This window comes from Petromyzon marinus, assembly GCF_048934315.1.
Source record: "Petromyzon marinus isolate PM22_M1 ecotype Great Lakes invasive population chromosome 80 unlocalized genomic scaffold, UKy_Petmar_22M1.pri1.0 chr80_unloc.5, whole genome shotgun sequence".
Taxonomy (NCBI): Eukaryota; Metazoa; Chordata; class Hyperoartia; order Petromyzontiformes; family Petromyzontidae; genus Petromyzon; species Petromyzon marinus.
Genome location: NW_027422633.1, coordinates 247,228 through 274,349, shown reverse-complemented (window position 1 = coordinate 274,349; position 27,122 = coordinate 247,228). Strand labels below are relative to the sequence as shown.

General features: G+C 53.6%; 2 protein-coding genes across 2 annotated transcripts in view; both read left to right on the top strand.

Moving 5' to 3' along the window:
* Positions 1-27,122, top strand: part of LOC142908377 (uncharacterized) — a 65,834-nt gene that overhangs the window by 3,974 nt on the left and 34,738 nt on the right. The window contains exon 2 of the mRNA XM_076058948.1: positions 22,571-22,599. Coding sequence (XP_075915063.1) covers positions 22,571-22,599 — 29 coding nt within the window. The remainder of the gene's footprint in view (positions 1-22,570; positions 22,600-27,122) is intronic.
* Positions 1-27,122, top strand: part of LOC142908378 (uncharacterized) — a 44,334-nt gene that overhangs the window by 7,432 nt on the left and 9,780 nt on the right. The window contains exon 4 of the mRNA XM_076058949.1: positions 22,484-22,595. The gene's annotated coding sequence lies outside the window, so the exon portion shown is untranslated. The remainder of the gene's footprint in view (positions 1-22,483; positions 22,596-27,122) is intronic.

Below are 27,122 nucleotides of genomic sequence, written 5' to 3'. Positions count from 1 at the left end.
GAGCGGAGCGCCGGGTGGTTAAAGCACAGCAGGTTGGCACAGTAGGGGGCACAGGTGGTGCATCAGCCAGTCATCTCAGTCAGTCGACCCGTGGCACCTGGGTCTGCCCCGTGACCTCCTGCCAGCGGGCGTTCGACACTTCACGTGGCCTCAGGGTGCACATAGCCTGGCACAAGCGTCGTGGTGACGTCACCGCCACTTAGTGGCGAATGGCGGTTGTTGTTGTGTGTGTGTGTCAGTGTGTGTGTGTCAGTGTGTGTGTGTCAGTGTGTGTCTCAGTGTGTGTGTGTGTCAGTGTGTGTGTGTCAATGTGTGTGTCAGTGTGTGTGTGTGTTGGGGCAGTTGTGGAGAGAGTGGAGAGTTTCCCATACCTGGGCAGTGTGCTTATGACCGGCTCCAGTTTAACAGCAGAGGACTCACTCCGAATCAGTCGAGCGGCAATATCTTTTCATCGGTTGCGTAACGCTGTGTGGAAGCTACCTGGTCTGTCGCTCCGCACTAAGCTTCAGGTCTTCTCGGCCACGGTCATTCCCTCCCCTTCTCTACGCTTGCGAAACGTGGACCCCCCTAATGGAACATCTTCGCCGGTTAGAAACATTTAGGCTGGCCTGCCTACGATCCATCCTGGGTTTAACCAGACTGGATTGTGTGAGGAGCTCACAAATCCTTGAAAGATCTGGGCAGGGTCCCATCGGTGAGCTCCTCCGGCAGGCAAGGCTGCGATGGCTGGGTCATGTAGCCCGCATGCCCAGCCACCGCATGCCGAAACAGCTTTTGTTTGGCCGGATTGAGGGGGCTAAGCGGGCGCGGCACGGGCTAGAGAAGAGATGGAGTGATGTGGTACAGGAGGACGTGGAGCTGAGTGGACTTGCCGATGACTGGTACCAGCGGTGTCAAGATCGGCCTCTGTGGAGGAGGCTCGTGAAGGATGCTACTGGGCAGTTGGAGGCAGTCGCCCTCCAACAACAACGGAGGGCGGAGGAGCGACGCTCACAACAACGAGCGGAGCGCCGGGTGGCTAAAGCACAGCAGGTTGGCACAGTAGGGGGCACAGGTGGTGCATCAGCCAGTCATCTCAGTCAGTCGACCCGTGGCACCTGCTGGGTCTGCCCCATGACAAACACACACACACAGCCCCCCCCCCCCCCACGCACACAGAGGGGGTGGGTGGCTACCAGCACCACGCCCGGCCGGCTTTGTCTCCCCAGTGGCGATGTTTACTACACACACGACCAGATAATTAATTTTGATTTAAAGCTTTCGTGACTGCAGGGATTCATATTCTGGGTTCTTTCGGTAAAGTCACCACCACGTAGAAGGGAAACAATAACATAATAAAAACATAAAACAATAAAATTCTCACTACGTTTCGACTGCAACACAAGCAATCATCATCAGGTGTGAAAACCACAACAGGTAATTATTAATGTCAATGTTGGTGGCCTTGAGTGAGAATCAAGTGCAGACGGCTGAGCCACCGCTCCCAACACACACGCACACACGCACACACACACACCACGTACACACACACACCACGCACACACCACGTACACACCACGCACACACCACGCACACACCACATACACACACCACACACACCACACACACACCACACACACAAACACAACGTACATACACACTCACACACCACATACACACCACGTACACACACACCACGCACACACACCACACACACCACGTACACACCACGCACACACCACGCACACACCACATACACACACCACACACACCACACACACACCACACACACAAACACAACGTACATACACACTCACACACCACATACACACCACGTACACACACACCACGCACACACACCACACACACCACACACACACCACACACACACCACACACACACCACGTACATACACACCACGCACACACACACACACCACGTACACTCACCACACACACACCACGCACACACACCACACACACTACGTACACACACTCACACACACACACACACCACACACACACACACACCACACACACACACACCACGCACACACACACACCACACACACACCACGTACACACACCACACACACCACGTCCACACGCACACCACGCACACACACACACACACCACGTACACACGCACACACACCACACACACCACACACACCACACACACACACACCACGCACACACACACCACGCACACACACCACACACACACCACGCACACACCACGCACACACCACACACCACACACACACCACACACACCACACACACACCACACACACACACACACACACCACACACACCACACACACACACCACACACACACACACCACGCACACACACACACCACACACACACCACGTACACACACCACACACCACGTACACACGCACACACACCACACACACCACACACACACCACGCACACACACCACACACACCACACACACACCACACACACCACACACACACCACACACACACACCACACACCACACACACACACCACACACACCACACACACACACACCACACACACACACACACCACACACACCACGCACACACACACACCACGTACACACACTCACACACCACGCACACACACACACACCACGTACACACACACCACGCACACACACACCACGTACACAAACACACACCACACACACACAGCACACACACACCACGTACACACACACCACGTACACACCACACACACCACGTACACACACACACCACGCACACACACACACCACGTACACACACAGCACACGCACACACAGCACACACTCCACGTACACACACACACCACGTGTACACACACGCCACGTGTACACAGACACACACACACACACCACGTGTACACATACACTCATTAACACGTGTACACAGACACACACACACTCATTAACACCTGTACACACACACCACGTGTACACAGACACACACACCACGTGTACACAAACTCATTAACACGTGTACACACACACCACGTGTACACAGACACACACACCACGTGTACACAAACTCATTAACACGTGTACACACACACACACTCATTAACACGTGTACACAGACACACTCACACTCATTAACACGTGTACACACACACCACGTGTGCACATACACCCACACAGTCATTAACACGTGTACACAGACACACACACACTCATTAACACGTGTACACACACACCACGTGTACACATACACACACTCATTAACACGTGTACACAGTCATTAACACGTGTACACACACACCACGTGTACACAGACACACACACTCATTAACACGTGTACACACACACCACGTGCATGTACTGCGTCTCTCCCATCTCCGGGGAGAAATTGGAGCCCAACTTTGAGTTTGCAAAACCGACGCCTCCACTCACTGGGCCATAACACAGCCTCCACCACCCTCCACCACCCTCCACACACTCACACACATACACACTCACACACTATATACACTATACACACTCACACACACATACACACATACACACTATATACACTCACACACATACACACACATACACACATACACACTATACACACTATATACACTACACACTCATACACACACATACACACACATACACACTATATACACTATACACACATACACACTATATACACTATACACACATACACACACACATACACTCATACACACACACTATACACATACACACACTATATACACTATATACACACATACACACACATACACACACACTCACACACACATACACACATACACACAACAACAACAACAACAACCGCCATTCGCCACTAAGTGGCGGTGACGTTCACCACGACGCTTGTGCCAGGCTATGTGCACCGTGAGGCCACGTGAAGTGTCGAACGCCCGCTGGCAGGAGGTCACTGGGCAGACCCAGGTGCCACGGGTCGACTGACTGAGATGACTGGCTGATGCACCACCTGTGCCCCCTACTGTGCCAACCTGCTGTGCTTTAGCCACCCGGCGCTCCGCTCGTTGTTGTGAGCGTCGCTCCTCCGCCCTCCGTTGTTGTTGGAGGGCGACTGCCTCCAACTGGCCAGTAGCGTCCTTCACGAGCCTCCTCCACAGAGGCCGATCTTGACACCGCTGGTACCAGTCATCGGCAAGTCCACTCAGCTCCACGTCCTCCCGTACCACATCACCCCATCTCTTCTCTAGCCCGTGCCGCGCCCGCTTAGCCCCCTCGATCCGGCCGAACAAAAGCTGTTTCGGCATGCGGTGGCTGGGCATGCGGGCTACATGACCCAGCCATCGCAGCCTTGCCCGCCGGAGGAGCTCACCGATGGGACCCTGCCCAGATCTTTCAAGGATTTGTGAGCTCCTTACACAATCCAGTCTGGTTAAACCCAGGATGGATCGTAGGTAGGCCAGCCTAAATGTTTCTAACCGGCGAAGATGTTCCATTAGAGGGGTCCACGTTTCGCAAGCGTAGAGAAGGGAGGGAATGACCGTGGCCGAGAAGACCTGAAGCTTAGTGCGGAGCGAGAGACCAGGTACCTTCCACACAGCGTTACGCAATCGATAAAAAGATATTGCCGCTCGACTGATTCGGAGTGAGACCTCTGCTGTTAAACTGGAGCCGGTCATAAGCACACTGCCCAGGTATGGGAAACTCTCCACTCTCTCCACAACTGCCCCATCACCGATTGGGAGTTGTGGGGGTGGAGTGTCCGATGGTACAAAATACCCAGGCAGGTGCTTAGTTTTGGTGGGGCTGATGGTAAGGCCCCACCTCTTAGTGGCACGCTCCAGTCTCAGCAGCAGCGTCTCCAACTCCTCCTCTGAATGAGCAGCTATTACCAAATCATTAGCATACATAACGTGGTTGAGCAATAGGGAGCCATCCCTTGACCGCACCCGGGCATCGATCAGCCTCCCATTATATCTGTATCAGATGAAAATTCCCCCGGTACAGCTATTGAAGGCTTCACGAACTACGTGGTCAAAATAGATGTTAAATAATGTGGGAGCCAGAGGACATCCCTGTCGCACCCCAAGGTGTACAGGGAATGGCTCCGACTCCCGGCCACGCAGTTTTACCCAGGCCCGCTCACCATCATGAAGGTCCTTAATGATCGTGAGCAGAGGGTCAGGTACTCCAAAAGCACGAAGAACAACCCAGACCTACACAATCAGACACACACGCACAAATATACAAATATCCCCAGAGTGTAGCCTTAACAGACTGTAGGGGCAAGTGCTGTTAGTAGCGAGTAGCAGCAGCACCTATAAACAGACCAAGATCCCCCGTGTAGCCTCTAGCAGGCTCTAGGGGCAAGTGCTGTTAGCGAGTAGCAGCACATATACAGACAAAGCTTACCCCAATAGCCTCTCACAGACTGTAGGGGCAAGTGCTGTTAGCGATCAGCACCTGTGAAGGCTACCGGCACTGTGGCACACGAGGGGGTGGGTGGCCAGCACCACGCCCGGCCGCCTTTGTCTCTCCCCCTGTGCTAGCGATGTTCACTACACACAGCACCAGGTACTCAGTTGAGGCTGAGTCGACCTAGGGGAGGCCAAACAGGTTACCGGTTATGTCAGACTCTGCTGTGCTCTCCTCTATCCCCCATCACTACCCCATCACTACCCCATCACTACCCCCATCGCTACCCCCATCACTACCCCATCACTACCCCATCACTACCCCATCACTACCCCATCACTACCCCATCACTACCCCCATCACTACCCCATCACTACCCCATCACTATCACCATCACTACCCCATCACTACCCCCATCACTACCCCCATCACTACCCCATCACAATCACCATCACTACCCCATCACTACCCCATCACTACCCCCATCACTACCCCATCACTACCCCATCACTATCACCATCACTACCCCATCACTACCCCATCACTACCCCATCACTACCCCATCACTACCCCCATCACTACCCCCATCACTACCCCCATCACTACCCCCATCACTACCCCATCACTACCCCCATCACTACCCCATCACTACCCCATCACTACCCCATCACTACCCCATCACTACCCCATGCTAGCTACCCCATCACTACCCCCATCACTACCCCATCACTACCCCATCACTACCCCCATCACTACCCCCATCACTACCCCATCACTACCCCCATCACTACCCCATCACTACCCCATCACTACCCCATCACTACCCCCATCACTACCCCCATCACTACCCCATCACTACCCCATCACTACCCCATCACTACCCCCATCACTACCCCATCACTACCCCATCACTACCCCATCACTACCCCCATCACTACCCCCATCACTACCCCATCACTACCCCCATCACTACCCCATCACTACCCCATCACTACCCCATCACTACCCCCATCACTACCCCCATCACTACCCCATCACTACCCCATCACTACCCCATCACTACCCCATCGCTACCCCCATCACTTCCCCATCACTACCCCATCACTACCCCCATCACTACCCCATCACTACCCCCATCACTACCCCCATCACTACCCCATCACTACCCCCATCACTACCCCATCACTACCCCATCACTACCCCCATCACTACCCCATCACTACCCCATCACTATCACCATCACTACCCCATCACTACCCCATCACTACCCCATCACTACCCCATCACTACCCATCACTACCCCCATCACTACCCCCATCACTACCCCATCACTACCCCCATCACTACCCCATCACTACCCCCATCACTACCCCATCACTACCCCATCACTACCCCATCACTACCCCATCACTACCCCATCGCTACCCCCATCACTACCCCATCACTCCCCATCACTACCCCATCACTACCCCCATCACTACCCCCATCACTACCCCATCACTACCCCCATCACTACCCCATCACTACCCCATCACTACCCCATCACTACCCCCATCACTACCCCCATCACTACCCCATCACTACCCCATCACTACCCCATCACTACCCCCATCACTACCCCATCACTACCCCATCTCTACCCCATCACTACCCCATCACTACCCCCATCACTACCCCCATCACTACCCCATCACTACCCCCATCACTACCCCATCACTACCCCATCACTACCCCATCACTACCCCCATCACTACCCCCATCACTACCCCATCACTACCCCATCACTACCCCATCACTACCCCATCGCTACCCCCATCACTTCCCCATCACTACCCCATCACTACCCCCATCACTACCCCATCACTACCCCCATCACTACCCCATCACTACCCCATCACTACCCCCATCACTACCCCATCACTACCCCATCGCTACCCCCATCACTACCCCATCACTACCCCCATCACTACCCCCATCACTACCCCCATCACTACCCCATCACTACCCCATCACTACCCCCATCACTACCCCCATCACTACCCCATCGCTACCCCATCACTACCCCCATCACTACCCCATCACTACCCCCATCACTACCCCATCACTACCCCATCACTACCCCCATCACTACCCCATCACTACCCCCATCACTACCCCCATCACTACCCCATCACTACCCCATCACTATCCCCATCACTACCCCATCACTACCCCATCACTACCCCATCACTACCCCCATCACTACCCCATCACTACCCCATCACTACCCCCATCACTACCCCATCACTACCCCATCACTACCCCCATCACTACCCCATCACTACCCCATCACTACCCCCATCACTACCCCATCACTACCCCCATCACTACCACCATCACTACCCCATCACTACCCCATCACTACCCCCATCACTACCCCATCACTACCCCATCACTATCCCCATCACTACCCCATCACTACCCCATCACTACCCCATCACTACCCCATCACTACCCCATCACTACCCATCACTACCCCATCACTACCCCATCACTACCCCATCACTACCCCATCACTATCACCATCACTACCCCATCACTACCCCATCACTACCCCATCACTATCAAATCACTACATCACTACCCCATCACTACCCATCACTACCCCATCACTACCCCCATCACTACCCTATCACTACCCCTATCACTACCCCATCACTACCCATCACTACCCCATCACTACCCCCATCACTACCCCCATCACTACCCCCATCACTACCCTATCACTACCCCATCACTACCCCATCACTACCCCATCACTACCCATCACTACCCCATCACTAACCCCATCACTACCCCATCACTACCCCATCACTACCCCATCACTACCCCCATCACTACCCCATCACTACCCCATCACTACCCCCATCACTACCCCATCACTACCCCCATCACTACCCCATCACTACCCCATCACTACCCCCATCACTACCCCATCACTACCCCATCACTAGCCCATCACTACCCCCATCACTACCACCATCACTACCCATCACTACCCCATCACTACCCCATCACTACCACCATCACTACCCCCATCACTACCCCATCACTACCCCCATCACTACCCCATCACTACCCCCATCACTACCCCATCACTACCCCCATCACTACCCCATCACTACCCCCATCACTACCCCATCACTACCACCATCACTACCCCCATCACTACCCCATCACTACCCCATCACTACCCCCATCACTACCCCCATCACTACCCCCATCACTACCCCATCACTACCCCCATCACTACCCCATCACTACCCCCATCACTACCACCATCACTACCCCCATCACTACCCCATCACTACCCCATCACTACCACCATCACTACCCCCATCACTACCCCATCACTACCCCCATCACTACCCCCATCACTACCCCATCACTACCCCCATCACTACCCCATCACTACCCCCATCACTACCCCCATCACTACCACCATCACTACCCCCATCACTACCCCATCACTACCCCATCACTACCCCATCACTACCCCCATCACTACCCCCATCACTACCACCATCACTACCCCCATCACTACCCCCATCACTACCCCATCACTACCCCTATCACTACCCCCATCACTACCCCATCACTACCCCATCACTACCCCCATCACTACCCCCATCACTACCACCATCACTACCCCCATCACTACCCCCATCACTACCCCATCACTACCCCCATCACTACCCCATCACTACCCCCATCACTACCCCATCACTACCCCATCACTACCCCATCACTACCACCATCACTACCCCCATCACTACCCCCATCACTACCCCATCACTACCCCATCACTACCCCCATCACTATCACCATCACTACCCCATCACTACCCCCATCACTACCCCATCACTACCCCATCACTACCCCCATCACTACCCCATCACTACCCCATCACTACCCCCATCACTACCCCATCACTACCCCATCACTACCACCATCACTACCCCATCACTACCCCATCACTACCCCATCACTACCCCCATCACTACCCCCATCGCTACCCCCATCACTACCCCATCACTACCCCCATCACTACCCCTATCACTACCCCCTCTGTCCCCGTTTGTCCACGCACGCGTGCCTCGCGTGCTCCCCAGTGACTCACAATGGCTTTGAAGTCACGTGACAGCCCCCCCCCCTCTCACCCCTCACCCCGCCCCCCTAACCCTGTGAGTGTGGGGAGCGGTGGCGCAGCGGTTAGCGCAGCCTCGACGGTGCTGTTGGGGCTAGGGCTGTTAGTGAGTAGCTGTTCTGTGTGGGTGGGTGAGTGAGTGGGTGAGTCTGTGTGTGTGTGTATGTGTGTGAGTCTGTGTGTGAGTCTGTGTGTGTGTGAGTCTGTATGTGTGTGTGTGTGAGTCTGTGTGTGTGTGAGTCTGTGTATGTGTGTGTGTGAGTCAGTGTGTGTGTCTATGTGTGTGAGTATGTGTGTGTGTGAGTCTGTGTGTGTGTGAGTCTGTGTGTGTGTGGGTGTGTATGTGTGTGTGTATGTGTGTGGGGAGCGATAGTGTAGCGGTTAGCGCGCTACGCTATGAACCTGGCGACCCGGGTTCGATTCCCGCTCACGGCCAACACCAGTGACGATTATCTGAACCGGTCCCGGGCCTCCCCTAGGTCGACTCAGCCTCAAATGAGTACCTGGTGCGGTGTGTAAACATTGCCACTAGGGAGACAAAGGCGGTCGGGCGTGGTGCTGGCCTCCCACCCCCTCGTGTACCGTTCCAGCCTTCATAGGTGCTCGCTAACAGCACTTGCCCCTACAGTCTGTTGAGGCTATACGGGGGGGTCTTTATCTTTATCTTTATCTTTGTCTGTGTGTGTGTGTGTATGTATGTGTGTGTGTATGTGTGTGTGAGTCTGTGTGTGTGTGAGTCTGTGTGTGTGTGTGTGTGAGTCTGTGTGTGTGTGAGTCTGTGTGTGTGTGAGTCTGTGTGTGTGTGTGTGAGTGTCTGTGTGTGTGTGTGTGTCTGTGTGTGTGTGAGTCTGTGTGTCTGTGTGTGTGTGTGTCTGTGTGTGTGTGAGTCTGTGTGTGGGTGAGTCTGTGTGTGGGTGAGTCTGTGTGTGGGTGAGTCTGTGTGTGGGTGAGTCTGTGTGTGGGTGAGTCTGTGTGTGGGTGAGTCTGTGTGTGGGTGAGTCTGTGTGTGGGTGAGTCTGTGTGTGGGTGAGTCTGTGTGTGGGTGAGTCTGTGTGTGGGTGAGTCTGTGTGTGGGTGAGTCTGTGTGTGGGTGAGTCTGTGTGTGGGTGAGTCTGTGTGTGGGTGAGTCTGTGTGTGGGTGAGTCTGTGTGTGGGTGAGTCTGTGTGTGGGTGAGTCTGTGTGTGGGTGAGTCTGTGTGTGGGTGAGTCTGTGTGTGGGTGAGTCTGTGTGTGGGTGAGTCTGTGTGTGGGTGAGTCTGTGTGTGGGTGAGTCTGTGTGTGGGTGAGTCTGTGTGTGGGTGAGTCTGTGTGTGGGTGAGTCTGTGTGTGGGTGAGTCTGTGTGTGGGTGAGTCTGTGTGTGGGTGAGTCTGTGTGTGGGTGAGTCTGTGTGTGGGTGAGTCTGTGTGTGGGTGAGTCTGTGTGTGGGTGAGTCTGTGTGTGTGTGGTTATTTGATTGTGTCTGTGTCTGTGTGTGTGTGTGAGTCTGTGTGTGAGTGAGTCTGTGTGTGTGTGTGGTTATGTGTGTGTGTCTGTGTGTGGGTGAGTCTGTGTGTGTGAGTCTGTGTGTGTGTGAGTCTGTGTGTGTGTGAGTCTGTGTGTGTGTGAGTCTGTGTGTGTGAGTCTGTGTGTGGGTCTGTGTGTGTGAGTCTGTGTGTGTGAGTCTGTGTATGTGTGTGTATATGTGCGTGTGTGAGTCTGTGGTTACATCCCTTTAATGTGAGTCAGTGAGTCTGTGTGAGTCTGTGTCTGTGTGTGTGAGCCCGTGTGTGTGTGAGTGTGTATATGTGTGTGTGAGTCTGTGTGTGTGAGTCTGTGTATGTGTGTCTGTGTATGTGTGTGTGTATGTGTGTGTGTATATATGTGTGTGTGTGTGAGTCTGTGGTTACATCCCTTTGATGTGAGTCAGTGAGTCTGTGTGAGTCTCATCGGCGCCTCATTAACATGGGATCTCTCAACCCCGGATACGAAGCGTTTGCGTGTGTGTGTCATTACGTGTGTGTGTATGTCTGTGTGTGTGTATGTCTGCGTGTGTGTATGTCTGTGTGTGTGTCTGTGTGTGTGTCTGTGTGTGTGTCATTATGTGTGTGTGTCTCTGTGTGTGTGAGTCTGTGTGTGTATGTCTGTGTGTGTGTCATTATGTGTGTGTGTCTGTGTGTGTGTGTCTGTGTGTGTGTATGTCTGTGTGTGTGTGTATGTCTGTGTGTGTGTATGTCTGTGAATCTGTGTGTGTGTGTCTGCGCGCGTATATATGTGTATGTGTGTGTATCTGTCTTTGTGTATGTCTGTGTGGTGAGTCTGTGTGAGTGTGTGAGCGGGTGTGTGTGAGTCTGTGTGAGTGTGTGTGTCACTGTGTATGGGGAGCGGTGGGTGTAGTGGTTAGCGCTACGCTGCGCTACGAACCTGGCGTCCCGAGTTCGATTCCCGCTCACGGCCAACACCGCCAGTGACGATTATGTAAACCGGTCCTGGGCCTCCCCTAGCTCGACTCAGCCTTAAATGAGTACCTGGTGCTGTGTGTAGTGAACATCGCTAGCACTGGGGAGACAAAGGCGGCCGGGCGTGGTGCTGGCCACCCACCCCCTCGTGTGCCACAGTGCCGGTAGCCTTCATAGGTGCTGCACACCCACTCACTCACTCACCCACTCACTCACTCACCCACACACTCATCCACACACTCACTCACCCACTCACCCACACACTCATTCACACACTCACTCACCCACTCACCCACACACTCACCCACACACTCATCCACACACTCACTCACCCACTCACCCACACACTCATCCACCGACTGACCCATACACCCACCTTCTCACCATCGCACTCACCCACTCACCCACCCACTCACTCACCCACCCACTCACCCACTCACCCACCCACTCACCCACTCACTCACTCACCCACCCACTTACCCACCCACCCACTCACCCACCCACTCACTCACCCACTCACTCACCCACTCACTCACCCACCCAACTCCCCCACCCACTCACTCACCCACTCACCCACCCACTCACTCACCCACCCAACTCACCCACCCACTCACTCACTCACCCACCCACCCACCCACTCACTCACTCACCCACTCACCCACCCACTCACTCACCCACTCACCCACCCACCCACTCACCCACTCACCCACTCACCCAACTCACCCACTCACTCACTCACTCACCCACCCACTCACCCACCCACCCACTCACCCACCCACCCACTCACCCACCCACCCACTCACCCACTCACCCACTCACTCACCCACCTACTCACCCACTCACTCACTCACTCACCCAACTCACCCACCCACCCACTCACCCACTCACTCACCCACCCAACTCACCCACCCACCCACTCACCCACTCACTCACCCACCCAACTCACCCACTCACCCAACTCACCCACTAACTCACCCACCCAACTCACCCTCGCCTATTAATTGTCACCATCCTCAGGCCCCAGGAGAGTTGGAACCCCAGTTTGACCCCCGTTACATGTGGGGGGGGGGGATGTTGGTGGGGGGGTGTTGGTGGAGGGGTGTTGGTGGGGGGGTGTGGGGGGGGGGGGGTTTAGGGCCCCCCCACCCCCACTCCCATCGCGTGCCCAGAGACATTGTTTGGGATTGTTGAAGGATCCCATGGGATTTGGGATCACAGCCCCTCCTTCATTAGTGTGGGGGGCGTGGTGTGTGACAAAGACAAAGCTCCCCCAGGTAGCCTCCAGCAGGGCTGCAGGGGCAAGTGCTCACTGATGTACATACACTCAGACACACAAAGCTCCCCCAGGTAGCCTCTAGCAGGGATGCAGGGGCAAGTGCTGTGAGTAGCGAGTAGCAGCAGCAGTGTCTATGTACTACACACACCACACACAGACAAAGCTCCCCCAGGTAGCCTCTAGCAGCGCTGCAGGGGCAAGTGCTGTGAGTAGCGAGTAGACAAAGCTCCCCCAGGTAGCCTCGAGCAGGGCTGCAGGGGCAAGTGCTGTGAGTAGCCAGTGGGTCATGATGCTGGCACCTGGTCTGGAGTGATTGGAGGGCATGGGCCAGATCAGCTCAAAAACAACGGTAGGAGGCTGCTAGATTTTTGTGCAGCCCATGGGCTTGTAATTACCAACACGCTGTTCCGGCATCGGCGCATCCACACAACATCATGGATGCATGCCGGGTCTAAGAAAGAACATCTGCTGGACTACATAGTGGCGGACCAGCGGATGCGAGCCCATGTCCTTGACACCAGGACCTACCGTGGAGCTGATCTGCCCTCTGACCATCGATTAGTCATCTGTAAGATGCGCCTGCCATTCTTCCACTCCGGTGGTGGTTGTACACCCAGGACCCCATTCCAACCTATAGTGGCCTGGTCTCGGATATCTGATGAAAGTTGCAAGCGAGAATTTAATCATCGCCTGTAGCTGGAGTTGGCATCATCCCCCACTCCTCCTGATGTCGAGGGTAAATGGGCGAGGTTTAGGACTGTCACTCATGCAGCTGCATTGGCTGCTTTGGGTACGCGGTCCAGACCTCCCCAGAGACCCTGGTTGACAGAGGAGGTGTTCAGGATAGTTGAGAAAAAGCGACAGGCCCACTGTCATCGGCTACAGAATCCCACGTCAGAGAATGAGGAGGCTTACCGCAGCCTTCGCTCGGAGGTTCGGAGAGCCGTGAGGCGCTGCAAGGATGGGTGGTGGTCGCGGGTTGCTGAGGAGATGGAGTCTGCCTCAGTGGCCCGTGATCACAAATCTCTATTTAACTCCATCAAAAAAGTAACCTGCAGCGCCACACCTATTACCATCATTAGGGGAAAAAACAGTGATCCAATCTCCGACCCCCAGGAACAGGTTTGCAGATTTGCTGAGCATTTCTGTGAGGTCCTGGGGGAGGGAAAATCCCTCATCCAGGAAAACATCGTGGCACAAAGTGAGGATGACCCTGCTGAGGCTGCGGTGCCTCAAATATTGGAAGAAGTCACCCCCTGTGAGTGGCTAGCTGAGGTGCCATCTGCTGAGGAAGTATTGAAGGCGATCCGGAGTCTGAGACCAGGAAAGGCAGCGGGCAGAGATGATCTCCCAAGCGAAATGCTGAGGGAGGGTGGCGTTTGTGCACTGACTGCCCTATATGACATCATAACAACAGTCTGGACCACTGGACGGGTTCCGCAGGATTGAAAGGATGCCCTGGTGGTCCCCCTTTTTGAGAAGGGGAACCGTACAGACTGTAACAACTACAGGGGCATCTCACTCCTCAGTGTGCCGGGAAAGGTCCTGGCAAGGATTATTCAGCATCGCCTTGCCAGGCACGCTGAGGAGAGGCTTGCGGAGCCCCAATGCGGTTTCAGGAAAGGGCGGTCCTGCACAGATGCCATATTTTCTGTCCGTCTGCTACAGCAGAGGTGTAGGGAATTCCAACAAGACCTACATCTCTGCTTTATTGACCTGGTCAAGGCCTATGATACCATCAGTAGGCCTGGGCTCTGGGTCGTTCTTCGTGCTTTTGGAGTACCTGACCCTCTGCTCACGATCATTAAGGACCTTCATGATGGTGAGCGGGCCCGGGTAAAACTACGTGGCCGGGAGTCAGAGCCATTCCTTGTACACCTTGGGGTGCGACAGGGATGTCCTCTGGCTCCCACATTATTTAACATCTATTTTGACCACGTAGTTCGTGAAGCCTTCAATAGCTGTACCGGGGGAATCTGCATATGGTACAGATATAATGGGAGGCTGATCGATGCCCGGGTGCGGTCAAGGGATGGCTCCCTATTGCTCAACCACGTTATGTATGCTGATGATTTGGTAATAGCTGCTCAGTCAGAGGAGGAGTTGGAGACGCTGCTGCTGAGACTGGAGCGTGCCACTAAGAGGTGGGGCCTTACCATCAGCCCCACCAAAACTAAGCACCTGCCTGGGTATTTTGTACCATCGGACACTCCACCCCCACAACTCCCGATCGGTGATGGGGCAGTTGTGGAGAGAGTGGAGAGTTTCCCATACCTGGGCAGTGTGCTTATGACTGGCTCCATTTTAACAGCAGAGGTCTCACTCCGAATCAGTCGAGCGGCAATATCTTTTCATCGGTTGCGTAACGCTGTGTGGAAGCTACCTGGTCTGTCGCTCCGCACTAAGCTTCAGGTCTTCTCGGCCACGGTCATTCCCTCCCTTCTCTACGCTTGCGAAACGTGGACCCCCCTAATAGAACATCTTCGCCGGTTAGAAACATTTAGGCTGGCCTGCCTACGATCCATCCTGGGTTTAACCAGACTGGATTGTGTGAGGAGCTCACAAATCCTTGCAAGATCTGGGCAAGGTCCCATCGGTGATTTCCTCCGGCAGGCAAGGCTGCGATGACTGGGTCATGTAGCCCGCATGCTCAGCCACCGCATGCCGAAACAGCTTTTGTTCGGCCGGATTGAGGGGGCAAAGCGGGCGCGGCACGGGCTAGAGAAGAGATGGAGTGATGTGGTACAGGAGGATGTGGAGCTGAGTGGACTTGCCGATGACTGGTACCAGCGGTGTCAAGATCGGCCTCTGTGGAGGAGGCTCGTGAAGGATGCTACTGGGCAGTTGGAGGTAGTCGCCCTCCAACAACAACGGAGGGCGGAGGAGCGACGCTCACAACAACGAGCGGAGCGCCGGGTGGCTAAAGCACAGCAGGTTGGCACAGTAGGGGGCACAGGTGGTGCATCAGCCAGTCATCTCAGTCAGTCGACCCGTGGCACCTGGGTCTGCCCCGTGACCTCCTGCCAGCGGGCGTTCGACACTTCACGTGGCCTCAGGGTGCACATAGCCTGGCACAAGCGTCGTGGTGACGTCACCGCCACTTAGTGGCGAATGGCGGTTGTTGTTGTATGTGTAGGTGACTGTGTGTGTGTAGGTGTGTGACTGTGTGTGTGTGTAGGTGTGTGACTGTGTGTGTCTGTGTGTGTGTAGGTGTGTGACTGTGTGTAACCGTGTGTGTGTGTAGGTGTGTGACTGTGTGTGTGTGACTGTGTGTGTCTATGTGTGTGACTGTGTGTGTAGGTGAGTGACTGTGTGTGTGTGTAGGTGTGTGACTGTGTGTGTAGGTGTGTGACTGTGTGTGTAGGTGTGTGACTGTGTGTGTAGGTGTGACTGTGTGTGACTGTGTGTGTGTGTAGGTGTGTGACTGTGTGTGTCTGTGTGTGTGACTGTGTGTGTAGGTGAGTGACTGTGTGTGTAGGTGACTGTGTGTGTAGGTGTGTGACTGTCGGTGTAGGTGACTGTGTGTAGGTGTGTGACTGTGTGTGTAGGTGTGTGACTGTGTGTGTAGGTGTGACTGTGTGTGTGTGTAGGTGTGTGACTGTGTGTGTGTGTAGGTGTGTGACTGTGAGTGACTGTGTGTGTGTGTAGGTGTGTGACTGTGTGTGACCGTGTGTGTGTGTGTAGGTGTGTGACTGTGTGTGTAGGTGTGTGTGTGACTGTGTGTGTGTGACTGTGTGTGTCTATGTGTGTGACTGTGTGTGTAGGTGAGTGACTGTGTGTGTGTGTAGGTGTGTGACTGTGTGTGTAGGTGACTGTGTGTGTAGGTGTGTGACTGTGTGTGTCTGTGTGTAGGTGACTGTGTGTGTGTAGGTGACTGTGTGTGTGTAGGTGTGTGACTGTGTGTGTAGGTGTGACTGTGTGTGTGTAGGTGTGTGACTGTGTGTGTAGGTGTGTGACTGTGTGTGTGTGTAGGTGTGTGACTGTGAGTGACTGTGTGTGTGTGTGTAGGTGTGTGACTGTGTGTGTGTCTAGGTGTGTGACTGTGTGTGTCTGTGTGTGTGACTGTGTGTGTGACTGTGAGTGACTGTGTGTGTGTGTAGGTGTGTGACTGTGTGTGTCTGTGTGTGTGTAGGTGAGGCCGTGGTTGAGACTGCTCCGTGTGGGTGGCTGTGTGTGTGTAGGTGTGACTGTGTGTGTGTAGGTGTGTGACTGTGTGTGTAGGTGTGTGACTGTGAGTGACTGTGTGTGTGTGTAGGTGTGTGACTGTGTGTGTCTGTGTGTGTGTAGGTGAGGCAGTGGTTGAGACTACTCCGTGTGGGTGGCTGTGTGTGTGTAGGTGTGACTGTGTGTGTGTAGGTGTGTGACTGTGTGTGTAGGTGTGTGACTGTGAGTGACTGTGTGTGTGTGTAGGTGTGTGACTGTGTGTGTCTGTGTGTGTAGGTGAGGCAGTGGTTGAGACTACTCCGTGTGGGTGGCTGTGTGTGTGTAGGTGTGACTGTGTGTGTGTAGGTGTGTGACTGTGTGTGTAGGTGTGTGACTGTGAGTGACTGTGTGTGTGTAGGTGTGTGACTGTGTGTGTCTGTGTGTGTGTAGGTGAGGCAGTGGTTGAGACTACTCCGTGTGGGGGTGGCTGTGTGTGTGTAGGTGTGACTGTGTGTGTGTAGGTGTGTGACTGTGTGTGTAGGTGTGTGACTGTGAGTGACTGTGTGTGTGTGTGTAGGTGTGTGACTGTGTGTGTCTGTGTGTGTGTAGGTGAGGCAGTGGTTGAGACTACTCCGTGTGGGTGGCTGTGTGTGTGTAGGTGTGACTGTGTGTGTGTAGGTGTGTGACTGTGTGTGTAGGTGTGTGACTGTGAGTGACTGTGTGTGTGTGTAGGTGTGTGACTGTGTGTGTCTGTGTGTGTGTAGGTGAGGCAGTGGTTGAGACTACTCCGTGTGGGTGGCTGTGTGTGTGTAGGTGTGACTGTGTGTGTGTAGGTGTGTGACTGTGTGTGTAGGTGTGTGACTGTGAGTGACTGTGTGTGTGTGTAGGTGTGTGACTGTGTGTGTCTGTGTGTGTGTAGGTGAGGCAGTGGTTGAGACTACTCCGTGTGGGTGGCTGTGTGTGTGTAGGTGTGACTGTGTGTGTGTAGGTGTGTGACTGTGTGTGTAGGTGTGTGACTGTGAGTGACTGTGTGTGTGTGTAGGTGTGTGACTGTGTGTGTCTGTGTGTGTGTAGGTGAGGCAGTGGTTGAGACTACTCCGTGTGGGTGGCTGTGTGTGTGTAGGTGTGACTGTGTGTGTGTAGGTGTGTGACTGTGTGTGTAGGTGTGTGACTGTGAGTGACTGTGTGTGTGTAGGTGTGTGACTGTGTGTGTCTGTGTGTGTGTAGGTGAGGCAGTGGTTGAGACTACTCCGTGTGGGTGGCTGTGTGTGTGTAGGTGTGACTGTGTGTGTGTAGGTGTGTGACTGTGTGTGTAGGTGTGTGACTGTGAGTGACTGTGTGTGTGTGTGTAGGTGTGTGACTGTGTGTGTCTGTGTGTGTGTAGGTGAGGCAGTGGTTGAGACTACTCCGTGTGGGTGGCTGTGTGTGTGTAGGTGTGACTGTGTGTGTGTAGGTGTGTGACTGTGTGTGTAGGTGTGTGACTGTGAGTGACTGTGTGTGTGTGTAGGTGTGTGACTGTGTGTGTCTGTGTGTGTGTAGGTGAGGCAGTGGTTGAGACTACTCCGTGTGGGTGGCTGTGTGTGTGTAGGTGTGACTGTGTGTGTGTAGGTGTGTGACTGTGTGTGTAGGTGTGTGACTGTGAGTGACTGTGTGTGTGTGTAGGTGTGTGACTGTGTGTGTCTGTGTGTGTGTAGGTGAGGCAGTGGTTGAGACTACTCCGTGTGGGTGGCTGTGTGTGTGTAGGTGTGACTGTGTGTGTGTAGGTGTGTGACTGTGTGTGTAGGTGTGTGACTGTGAGTGACTGTGTGTGTGTGTAGGTGTGTGACTGTGTGTGTCTGTGTGTGTGTAGGTGAGGCAGTGGTTGAGACTACTCCGTGTGGGTGGCTGTGTGTGTGTAGGTGTGACTGTGTGTGTGTAGGTGTGTGACTGTGTGTGTAGGTGTGTGACTGTGAGTGACTGTGTGTGTGTGTAGGTGTGTGACTGTGTGTGACTGTGTGTGTGTAGGTGACTGTGTGTGTGTAGGTGTGTGACTGTGTGTGTCTGTGTGTGTGTGTAGGTGTGTGACTGTGTGTGTGTAGGTGACTGTGTGTGTAGGTGTGTGACTGTGAGTGACTGTGTGTGTGTGTAGGTGTATGACTGTGTGTGTGTCTAGGTGTGTGACTGTGAGCGACTGTGTGTGTGTGTAGGTGTGTGACTGTGAGTGACTGTGTGTGTGTGTAGGTGTGACTGTGTGTGTGTAGGTGTGTGACTGTGTGTGTGTGTAGGTGTGTGACTGTGTGTGTAGGTGTGACTGTGTGTGTGTAGGTGTGTGACTGTGTGTGTCTGTGTGTGTGTAGGTTTGTGAGTGTGTGTGACTGTGTGTGTGTAGGTGTGACTGTGTGTGTGTAGGTGTGACTGTGTGTGTGTCTGTGTGTGTGTGTGTCTGTGTGTGTGTGTGTGACTGTGTGTGTGTGTAGGTGTGTGACTGTTTGTGTGTGTAGGTGTGTGACTGTGAGTGACTGTGTGTGTGTGTAGGTGTGTGACTGTGTGTGTAGGTGTGACTGTGTGTGTGTAGGTGTGACTGTGTGTGTCTGTGTGTCTGTGTAGGTGTGTGTGTGTAGGTGTGTGACTGTGAGTGACTGTGTGTGTGTGTAGGTGTGACTGTGTGTGTAGGTGTGTGACTGTGTGTGTCTGTGTGTGTGTAGGTGAGGCGGTGGTTGAGACTACTCCGTGTGGGTGGCTGTGTGTGTGTAGGTGTGACTGTGTGTGTGTAGGTGTGTGACTGTGTGTGTCTGTGTGTGTGTAGGTGAGGCGGTGGTTGAGACTACTCCGTGTGGGTGGCTGTGTGTGTGTAGGTGTGTGACTGTGTGTGACTGTGTGTGTGTGTAGGTGTGACTGTGTGTGTGTAGGTGTGTGACTGTGTGTGTCTGTGTGTGTGTAGGTGAGGCGGTGGTTGAGACTACTCCGTGTGGGTGGCTGTGTGTGTGTAGGTGTGACTGTGTGTGTGTGTAGGTGTGACTGTGTGTGTAGGTGTGTGACTGTGTGTGTCTGTGTGTGTGTAGGTGAGGCGGTGGTTGAGACTACTCCGTGTGGGTGGCTGTGTGTGTGTAGGTGTGACTGTGTGTGTGTAGGTGTGTGACTGTGTGTGTCTGTGTGTGTGTAGGTGAGGCGGTGGTTGAGACTACTCCGTGTGGGTGGCTGTGTGTGTGTAGGTGTGACTGTGTGTGTGTAGGTGTGTGACTGTGTGTGTGTAGGTGTGTGACTGTGTGTGTCTGTGTGTGTGTAGGTGAGGCGGTGGTTGAGACTACTCCGTGTGGGTGGCTGTGTGTGTGTAGGTGTGACTGTGTGTGTGTAGGTGTGTGACTGTGTGTGTCTGTGTGTGTGTAGGTGAGGCGGTGGTTGAGACTACTCCGTGTGGGTGGCTGTGTGTGTGTAGGTGTGTGACTGTGTGTGACTGTGTGTGTGTGTAGGTGTGACTGTGTGTGTGTAGGTGTGTGACTGTGTGTGTCTGTGTGTGTGTAGGTGAGGCGGTGGTTGAGACTACTCCGTGTGGGTGGCTGTGTGTGTGTAGGTGTGACTGTGTGTGTGTGTAGGTGTGACTGTGTGTGTAGGTGTGTGACTGTGTGTGTCTGTGTGTGTGTAGGTGAGGCGGTGGTTGAGACTACTCCGTGTGGGTGGCTGTGTGTGTGTAGGTGTGACTGTGTGTGTGTAGGTGTGTGACTGTGTGTGTCTGTGTGTGTGTAGGTGAGGCGGTGGTTGAGACTACTCCGTGTGGGTGGCTGTGTGTGTGTAGGTGTGACTGTGTGTGTGTAGGTGTGTGACTGTGTGTGTGTAGGTGTGTGACTGTGTGTGTCTGTGTGTGTAGGTGAGGCGGTGGTTGAGACTACTCCGTGTGGGTGGCTGTGTGTGTGTAGGTGTGACTGTGTGTGTGTAGGTGTGTGACTGTGTGTGTGTAGGTGTGTGACTGTGTGTGTCTGTGTGTGTGTAGGTGAGGCGGTGGTTGAGACTACTCCGTGTGGGTGGCTGTGTGTGTGTAGGTGTGACTGTGTGTGTGTAGGTGTGTGACTGTGTGTGTCTGTGTGTGTGTAGGTGAGGCGGTGGTTGAGACTACTCCGTGTGGGTGGCTGTGTGTGTGTAGGTGTGTGACTGTGTGTGACTGTGTGTGTGTGTAGGTGTGACTGTGTGTGTGTAGGTGTGTGACTGTGTGTGTCTGTGTGTGTGTAGGTGAGGCGGTGGTTGAGACTACTCCGTGTGGGTGGCTGTGTGTGTGTAGGTGTGACTGTGTGTGTGTGTAGGTGTGACTGTGTGTGTAGGTGTGTGACTGTGTGTGTCTGTGTGTGTGTAGGTGAGGCGGTGGTTGAGACTACTCCGTGTGGGTGGCTGTGTGTGTGTAGGTGTGACTGTGTGTGTGTAGGTGTGTGACTGTGTGTGTCTGTGTGTGTGTAGGTGAGGCGGTGGTTGAGACTACTCCGTGTGGGTGGCTGTGTGTGTGTAGGTGTGACTGTGTGTGTGTAGGTGTGTGACTGTGTGTGTGTAGGTGTGTGACTGTGTGTGTCTGTGTGTGTGTAGGTGAGGCGGTGGTTGAGACTACTCCGTGTGGGTGGCTGTGTGTGTGTAGGTGTGTGACTGTGTGTGTGTAGGTGTGTGACTGTGTGTGTCTGTGTGTGTGTAGGTGAGGCGGTGGTTGAGACTACTCCGTGTGGGTGGCTGTGTGTGTGTAGGTGTGACTGTGTGTGTGTAGGTGTGTGACTGTGTGTGTGTAGGTGTGTGACTGTGTGTGTCTGTGTGTGTGTAGGTGAGGCGGTGGTTGAGACTACTCCGTGTGGGTGGCTGTGTGTGTGTAGGTGTGACTGTGTGTGTGTAGGTGTGTGACTGTGTGTGTGTAGGTGTGTGACTGTGTGTGTCTGTGTGTGTGTAGGTGAGGCGGTGGTTGAGACTACTCCGTGTGGGTGGCTGTGTGTGTGTAGGTGTGTGACTGTGTGTGTGTAGGTGTGTGACTGTGTGTGTCTGTGTGTGTGTAGGTGAGGCGGTGGTTGAGACTACTCCGTGTGGGTGACTGTGTGTGTGTGTAGGTGTGACTGTGTGTGTGTAGGTGTGTGACTGTGTGTGTCTGTGTGTGTGTAGGTGAGGCGGTGGTTGAGACTACTCCGTGTGGGTGGCGCTACTTCTCCTGCCGTGACCCCTGCCCCCGAAGCTGCGCACACCCAACAGGAGCACTCTGCCAAGACCTACCACGGTGGGTGGGTGGGTGAGTGAGTGGGTGGGTGAGTGGGTGGGTGGGTGAGTGGGTGAGTGGGTGGGTGGGTGGGTGAGTGGGTGGGTGAGTGGGTGGGTGGGTGGGTGAGTGAGTGGGTGGTTGAGTGTGTGGGTGAGTGGGTGGGTGGGTGAGTGGGTGGGTGAGTGGGTGGGTGGGTGGGTGAGTGAGTGAGTGGGTGGGTGAGTGGGTGAGTGAGTGGGTGGGTGGGTGGGTGAGTGGGTGGGTGAGTGAGTGAGTGGGTGGGTGAGTGGGTGGGTGGGTGAGTGGGTGGGTGGGTGAGTGGGTGGGTGGGTGGATGAGTGGGTGAGTGGGTGGGTGGGTGGGTGAGTGGGTGGGTGGGTGGGTGAGTGGGTGGGTGGGTGGATGAGTGGGTGGGTGGGTGGGTGAGTGGGTGGGTGGGTGAGTGGGTGGGTGAGTGGGTGGGTGGGTGGGTGAGTGGGTGGGTGAGTGAGTGAGTGGGTGGGTGAATGGGTGAGTGAGTGAGTGGGTGAGTGAGTGACTGGGTGAGTGAGTGAGTAGGTGGGTGAGTGGGTGAGTGAGTGGGTGGGTGAGTGAGTGAGTGGGTGGGTGGGTGAGTGAGTGAGTGGGTGGGTGAGTGAGTGGGTGAGTGAGTGAGTGGATGAGTGGGTGAGTGAGTGAGTGGGTGAGTGGGTCAGTGAGTGAGTGGGTGAGTGAGTCTCTGTGGGTCTCTATGAGTGTGGGTCTCTGTGAGTGTGGGTCTCTATGAGTGTGGGTCTCTATGAGTGTGGGTCTCTATGAGTGTGGGTCTCTATGAGTGTGGGTCTCTATGAGTATGGGTGTCTATGAGTGTGGGTCTCTATGAGTGTGGGTCTCTGTGAGTGTGGGTCTCTATGAGTGTGGGTCTCTATGAGTGTGGGTCTCTATGAGTGTGGGTCTCTATGAGTATGGGTCTCTATGAGTATGGGTCTCTGTGAGTGTGGATCTCTGTGAGTATGGGTCTCTATGAGTATGGGTCTCTATGAGTATGGGTCTCTATGAGTGTGGGTCTCTATGAGTGTGGGTCTCTATGAGTGTGGGTCTCTATGAGTGTGGATCTCTATGAGTGTGGGTCTCTGAGTGTGGGTCTCTATGAGTATGGGTCTCTATGAGTGTGGGTCTCTATGAGTATGGGTCTCTATGAGTGTGGGTCTCTATTAGTTTGGGTCTCTATGAGTGTGGGTCTCTGTGAGTATGGGTCTCTATGAGTGTGGGTCTCTATGAGTGTGGATCTCTATGAGTGTGGGTTTCTGTGAGTGTGGATCTCTGTGAGTATGGGTCTCTATGAGTATGGGTCTCTATGAGTATGGGTCTCTATGAGTGTGGGTCTCTATGAGTATGGGTCTCTGTAAGTATGGGTCTCTATGGGTGTAGGTCTCTATAAGTGTGGGTCTCTGTGAGTGTTGATCTCTATGAGTGTGGGTCTCTATGGGTGTGGGTCTCTATGAGTGTGGGTCTCTACGAGTTTGGGTCTCTATGAGTATGGGTCTCTATGAGTGTGGGTCTCTATGAGTGTGGGTCTCTATGAGTGTGGGTCTCTATGAGTATGGGTCTCTATGAGTGTGGGTCTCTATGAGTATGGGTCTCTATGAGTGTGGGTCTCTATGAGTATGGGTCTCTATGACTGTGGGTCTCTATGAATGTGGGTCTCTATGAGTGTGGGTCTCTATGAGTATGGGTCTCTATGAGTGTGGGTCTCTATGAGTATGGGTCTCTATGGGTGTGGGTCTCTATGAGTGTGGGTCTCTACGAGTTTGGGTCTCCATGAGTATGGGTCTCTATGAATGTGGGTCTCTATGAGTATGGGTCTCTATGAGTGTGGGTCTCTATGAGTATGGGTCTCTATGAGTGTGGGTCTCTATGAGTGTGGGTCTCTATGAGTATGGGTCTCTATGAGTGTGGGTCTCTATGAATATGGGTCTCTATGACTGTGGGTATCTATGAGTGTGGGTCTCTATGAGTATGGGTCTCTATGAGTATGGGTCTCTGTGAGTGTGGATCTCTGTGAGTATGGGTCTCTATGAGTATGGGTCTCTATGAGTGTGGGTCTCTATGAGTGTGGGTCTCTATGAGTATGGGTCTCTATGACTGTGGATCTCTATGAGTGTGGGTCTCTATGAGTGTGGGTCTCTATGAGTATGGGTCTCTATGAGTGTGGGTCTCTATGAGTGTGGGTCTCTATGAGTGTGGGTCTCTATGAGTGTGGGTCTCTATGAGTGTGGGTCTCTATGAGTGTGGGTCTCTATGAGTATGGGTCTCTATGAGTGTGGGTCTCTATGAGTATGGGTCTCTATGACTGTGGGTCTCTATGAGTATGGGTCTCTGTGAGTGTGGGTCTCTATGAGTATGGGTCTCTATGAGTATGGGTCTCTATGAGTGTGGGTCTCTATGAGTGTGGGTCTCTATGAGTGTGGATCTCTATGAATGTGGGTCTCTATGAGTGTGGGTCTCTATGAGTATGGGTCTCTATGAGTGTGGGTCTCTATGAGTATGGGTCTCTTTGAGTATGGGTCTCTATGAGTGTGGGTCTCTATGAGTGTGGGTCTCTATGAGTGTGGGTCTCTATGAGTATAGGTCTCCATGAGTATGAGTCTCTATGAATGTGGGTCTCTATGAGTGTGGGTCTCTATGAGTGTGGGTCTCTATGAGTATGGGTCTCTATGAGTATGGGTCTCTATGAGTGTGGGTCTCTATGAGTGTGGGTCTCTATGAGTATGGGTCTCTATGGGTGTAGGTCTCTATAAGTGTGGGTCTCTGTGAGTGTTGATCTCTATGAGTGTGGGTCTCTACGAGTTTGGGTCTCTATGAGTATGGGTCTCTATGAGTATGAGTCTCTATGAGTATGGGTCTCTATGAGTATGGGTCTCTATGAGTGTGGGTCTCTATGAGTGTGGGTCTCTATGAGTGTGGGTCTCTATGAGTATAGGTCTGCATGAGTATGAGTCTCTATGAGTGTGGGTCTCTATGAGTGTGGGTCTCTATGAGTGTGGGTCTCTATGAGTGTGGGTCTCTATGAGTGTGGGTCTCTATGAGTATGGGTCTCTATGAGTATGGGTCTCTATGAGTGTGGGTCTCTATGAGTGTGGGTCTCTATGAGTATGGGTCTCTATGAGTATGGGTCTCTATGAGTGTGGGTCTCTATGAGTGTGGGTCTCTATGAGTGTCGGTCTCTATGAGTGTGGGTCTCTATGAGTATGGGTCTCTATGAGTATGAGTCTCTATGAGTATGGGTCTCTATGAGTGTGGGTCTCTATGAGTATGGGTCTCTATGAGTATGAGTCTCTATGAGTATGGGTCTCTATGAGTGTGGGTCTCTATGAGTATGGGTCTCTATGAGTGTGGGTCTCTATGAGTGTGGGTCTCTATGAGTGTGGGTTTCTATGAGTATAGGTCTCCATGAGTATGAGTCTCTATGAGTGTGGGTCTCTATGAGTGTGGGTCTCTATGAGTGTGGGTCTCTATGAGTGTGGGTCTCTATGAGTGTGGGTCTCTATGAGTATGGGTCTCTATGAGTATGGGTCTCTATGAGTATGGGTCTCTATGAGTATGGGTCTCTATGAGTGTGGGTCTCTATGAGTGTGGGTCTCTATGAGTATGGGTCTCTATGAGTATGGGTCTCTATGAGTGTGGGTCTCTATGAGTGTGGGTCTCTATGAGTGTCGGTCTCTATGAGTGTGGGTCTCTATGAGTGTGGGTCTCTATGAGTGTGGGTCTCTATGAGTATGGGTCTCTATGAGTGTGGGTCTCTATGAGTGTGGGTCTCTATGAGTATGGGTCTCTATGAGTGTGGGTCTCTATGAGTGTGGGTCTCTATGAGTGTGGGTCTCTATGAGTATGGGTCTCTAAGAGTGTGGGTCTCTATGAGTGTGGGTCTCTATGAGTGTCGGTCTCTATGAGTGTGGGTCTCTATGAGTGTGGGTCTCTATGAGTATGGGTCTTTATGAGTGTGGGTCTCTTTGAGTGTGGGTCTCTATGGGTGTGGGTCTCTATGAGTGTGGTTCTCTATGAGTTTGGGTCTCTATGGGTGATGGTCTCTATGAGTATGGGTCTCTATGAGTGTGGGTCTCTATGGGTGTGGGTCTCTATGGGTGTGGGTCTCTATGAGTATGGGTCTCTATGAGTATCGGTCTCTATGAGTGTGGGTCTCTATGGGTGTGGGTCTCTATGGGTGTCGGTCTCTATGAGTATGGGTCTCTATGAGTCTCTGTGGGTCTCTATGAGTGTGGGTCTCTATGAGTGTGGGTCTCTATGAGTCTCTGTGGGTCTCTGTGGGTCTCTGGTGGTCTCTGGTGGTCTCTAAGCGTCGTGTCTATACGAGTATGGTGGGTCTCTATGGGTGTCCGTGAGTCTGGGTCTCAGTGGGTGTCTGTGGGTTCTCCGTGGGTCTCTGGGTGTCTATGAGTCTGTGTGAGCACGTTTAGGGTGTTTGCCCACGTGGTTTGTGTTTGTAGGGCGCTTGCTTGCAATTGGGGCCGAGCCTAAATGACCTCATGCGATTTTTGACCCCGC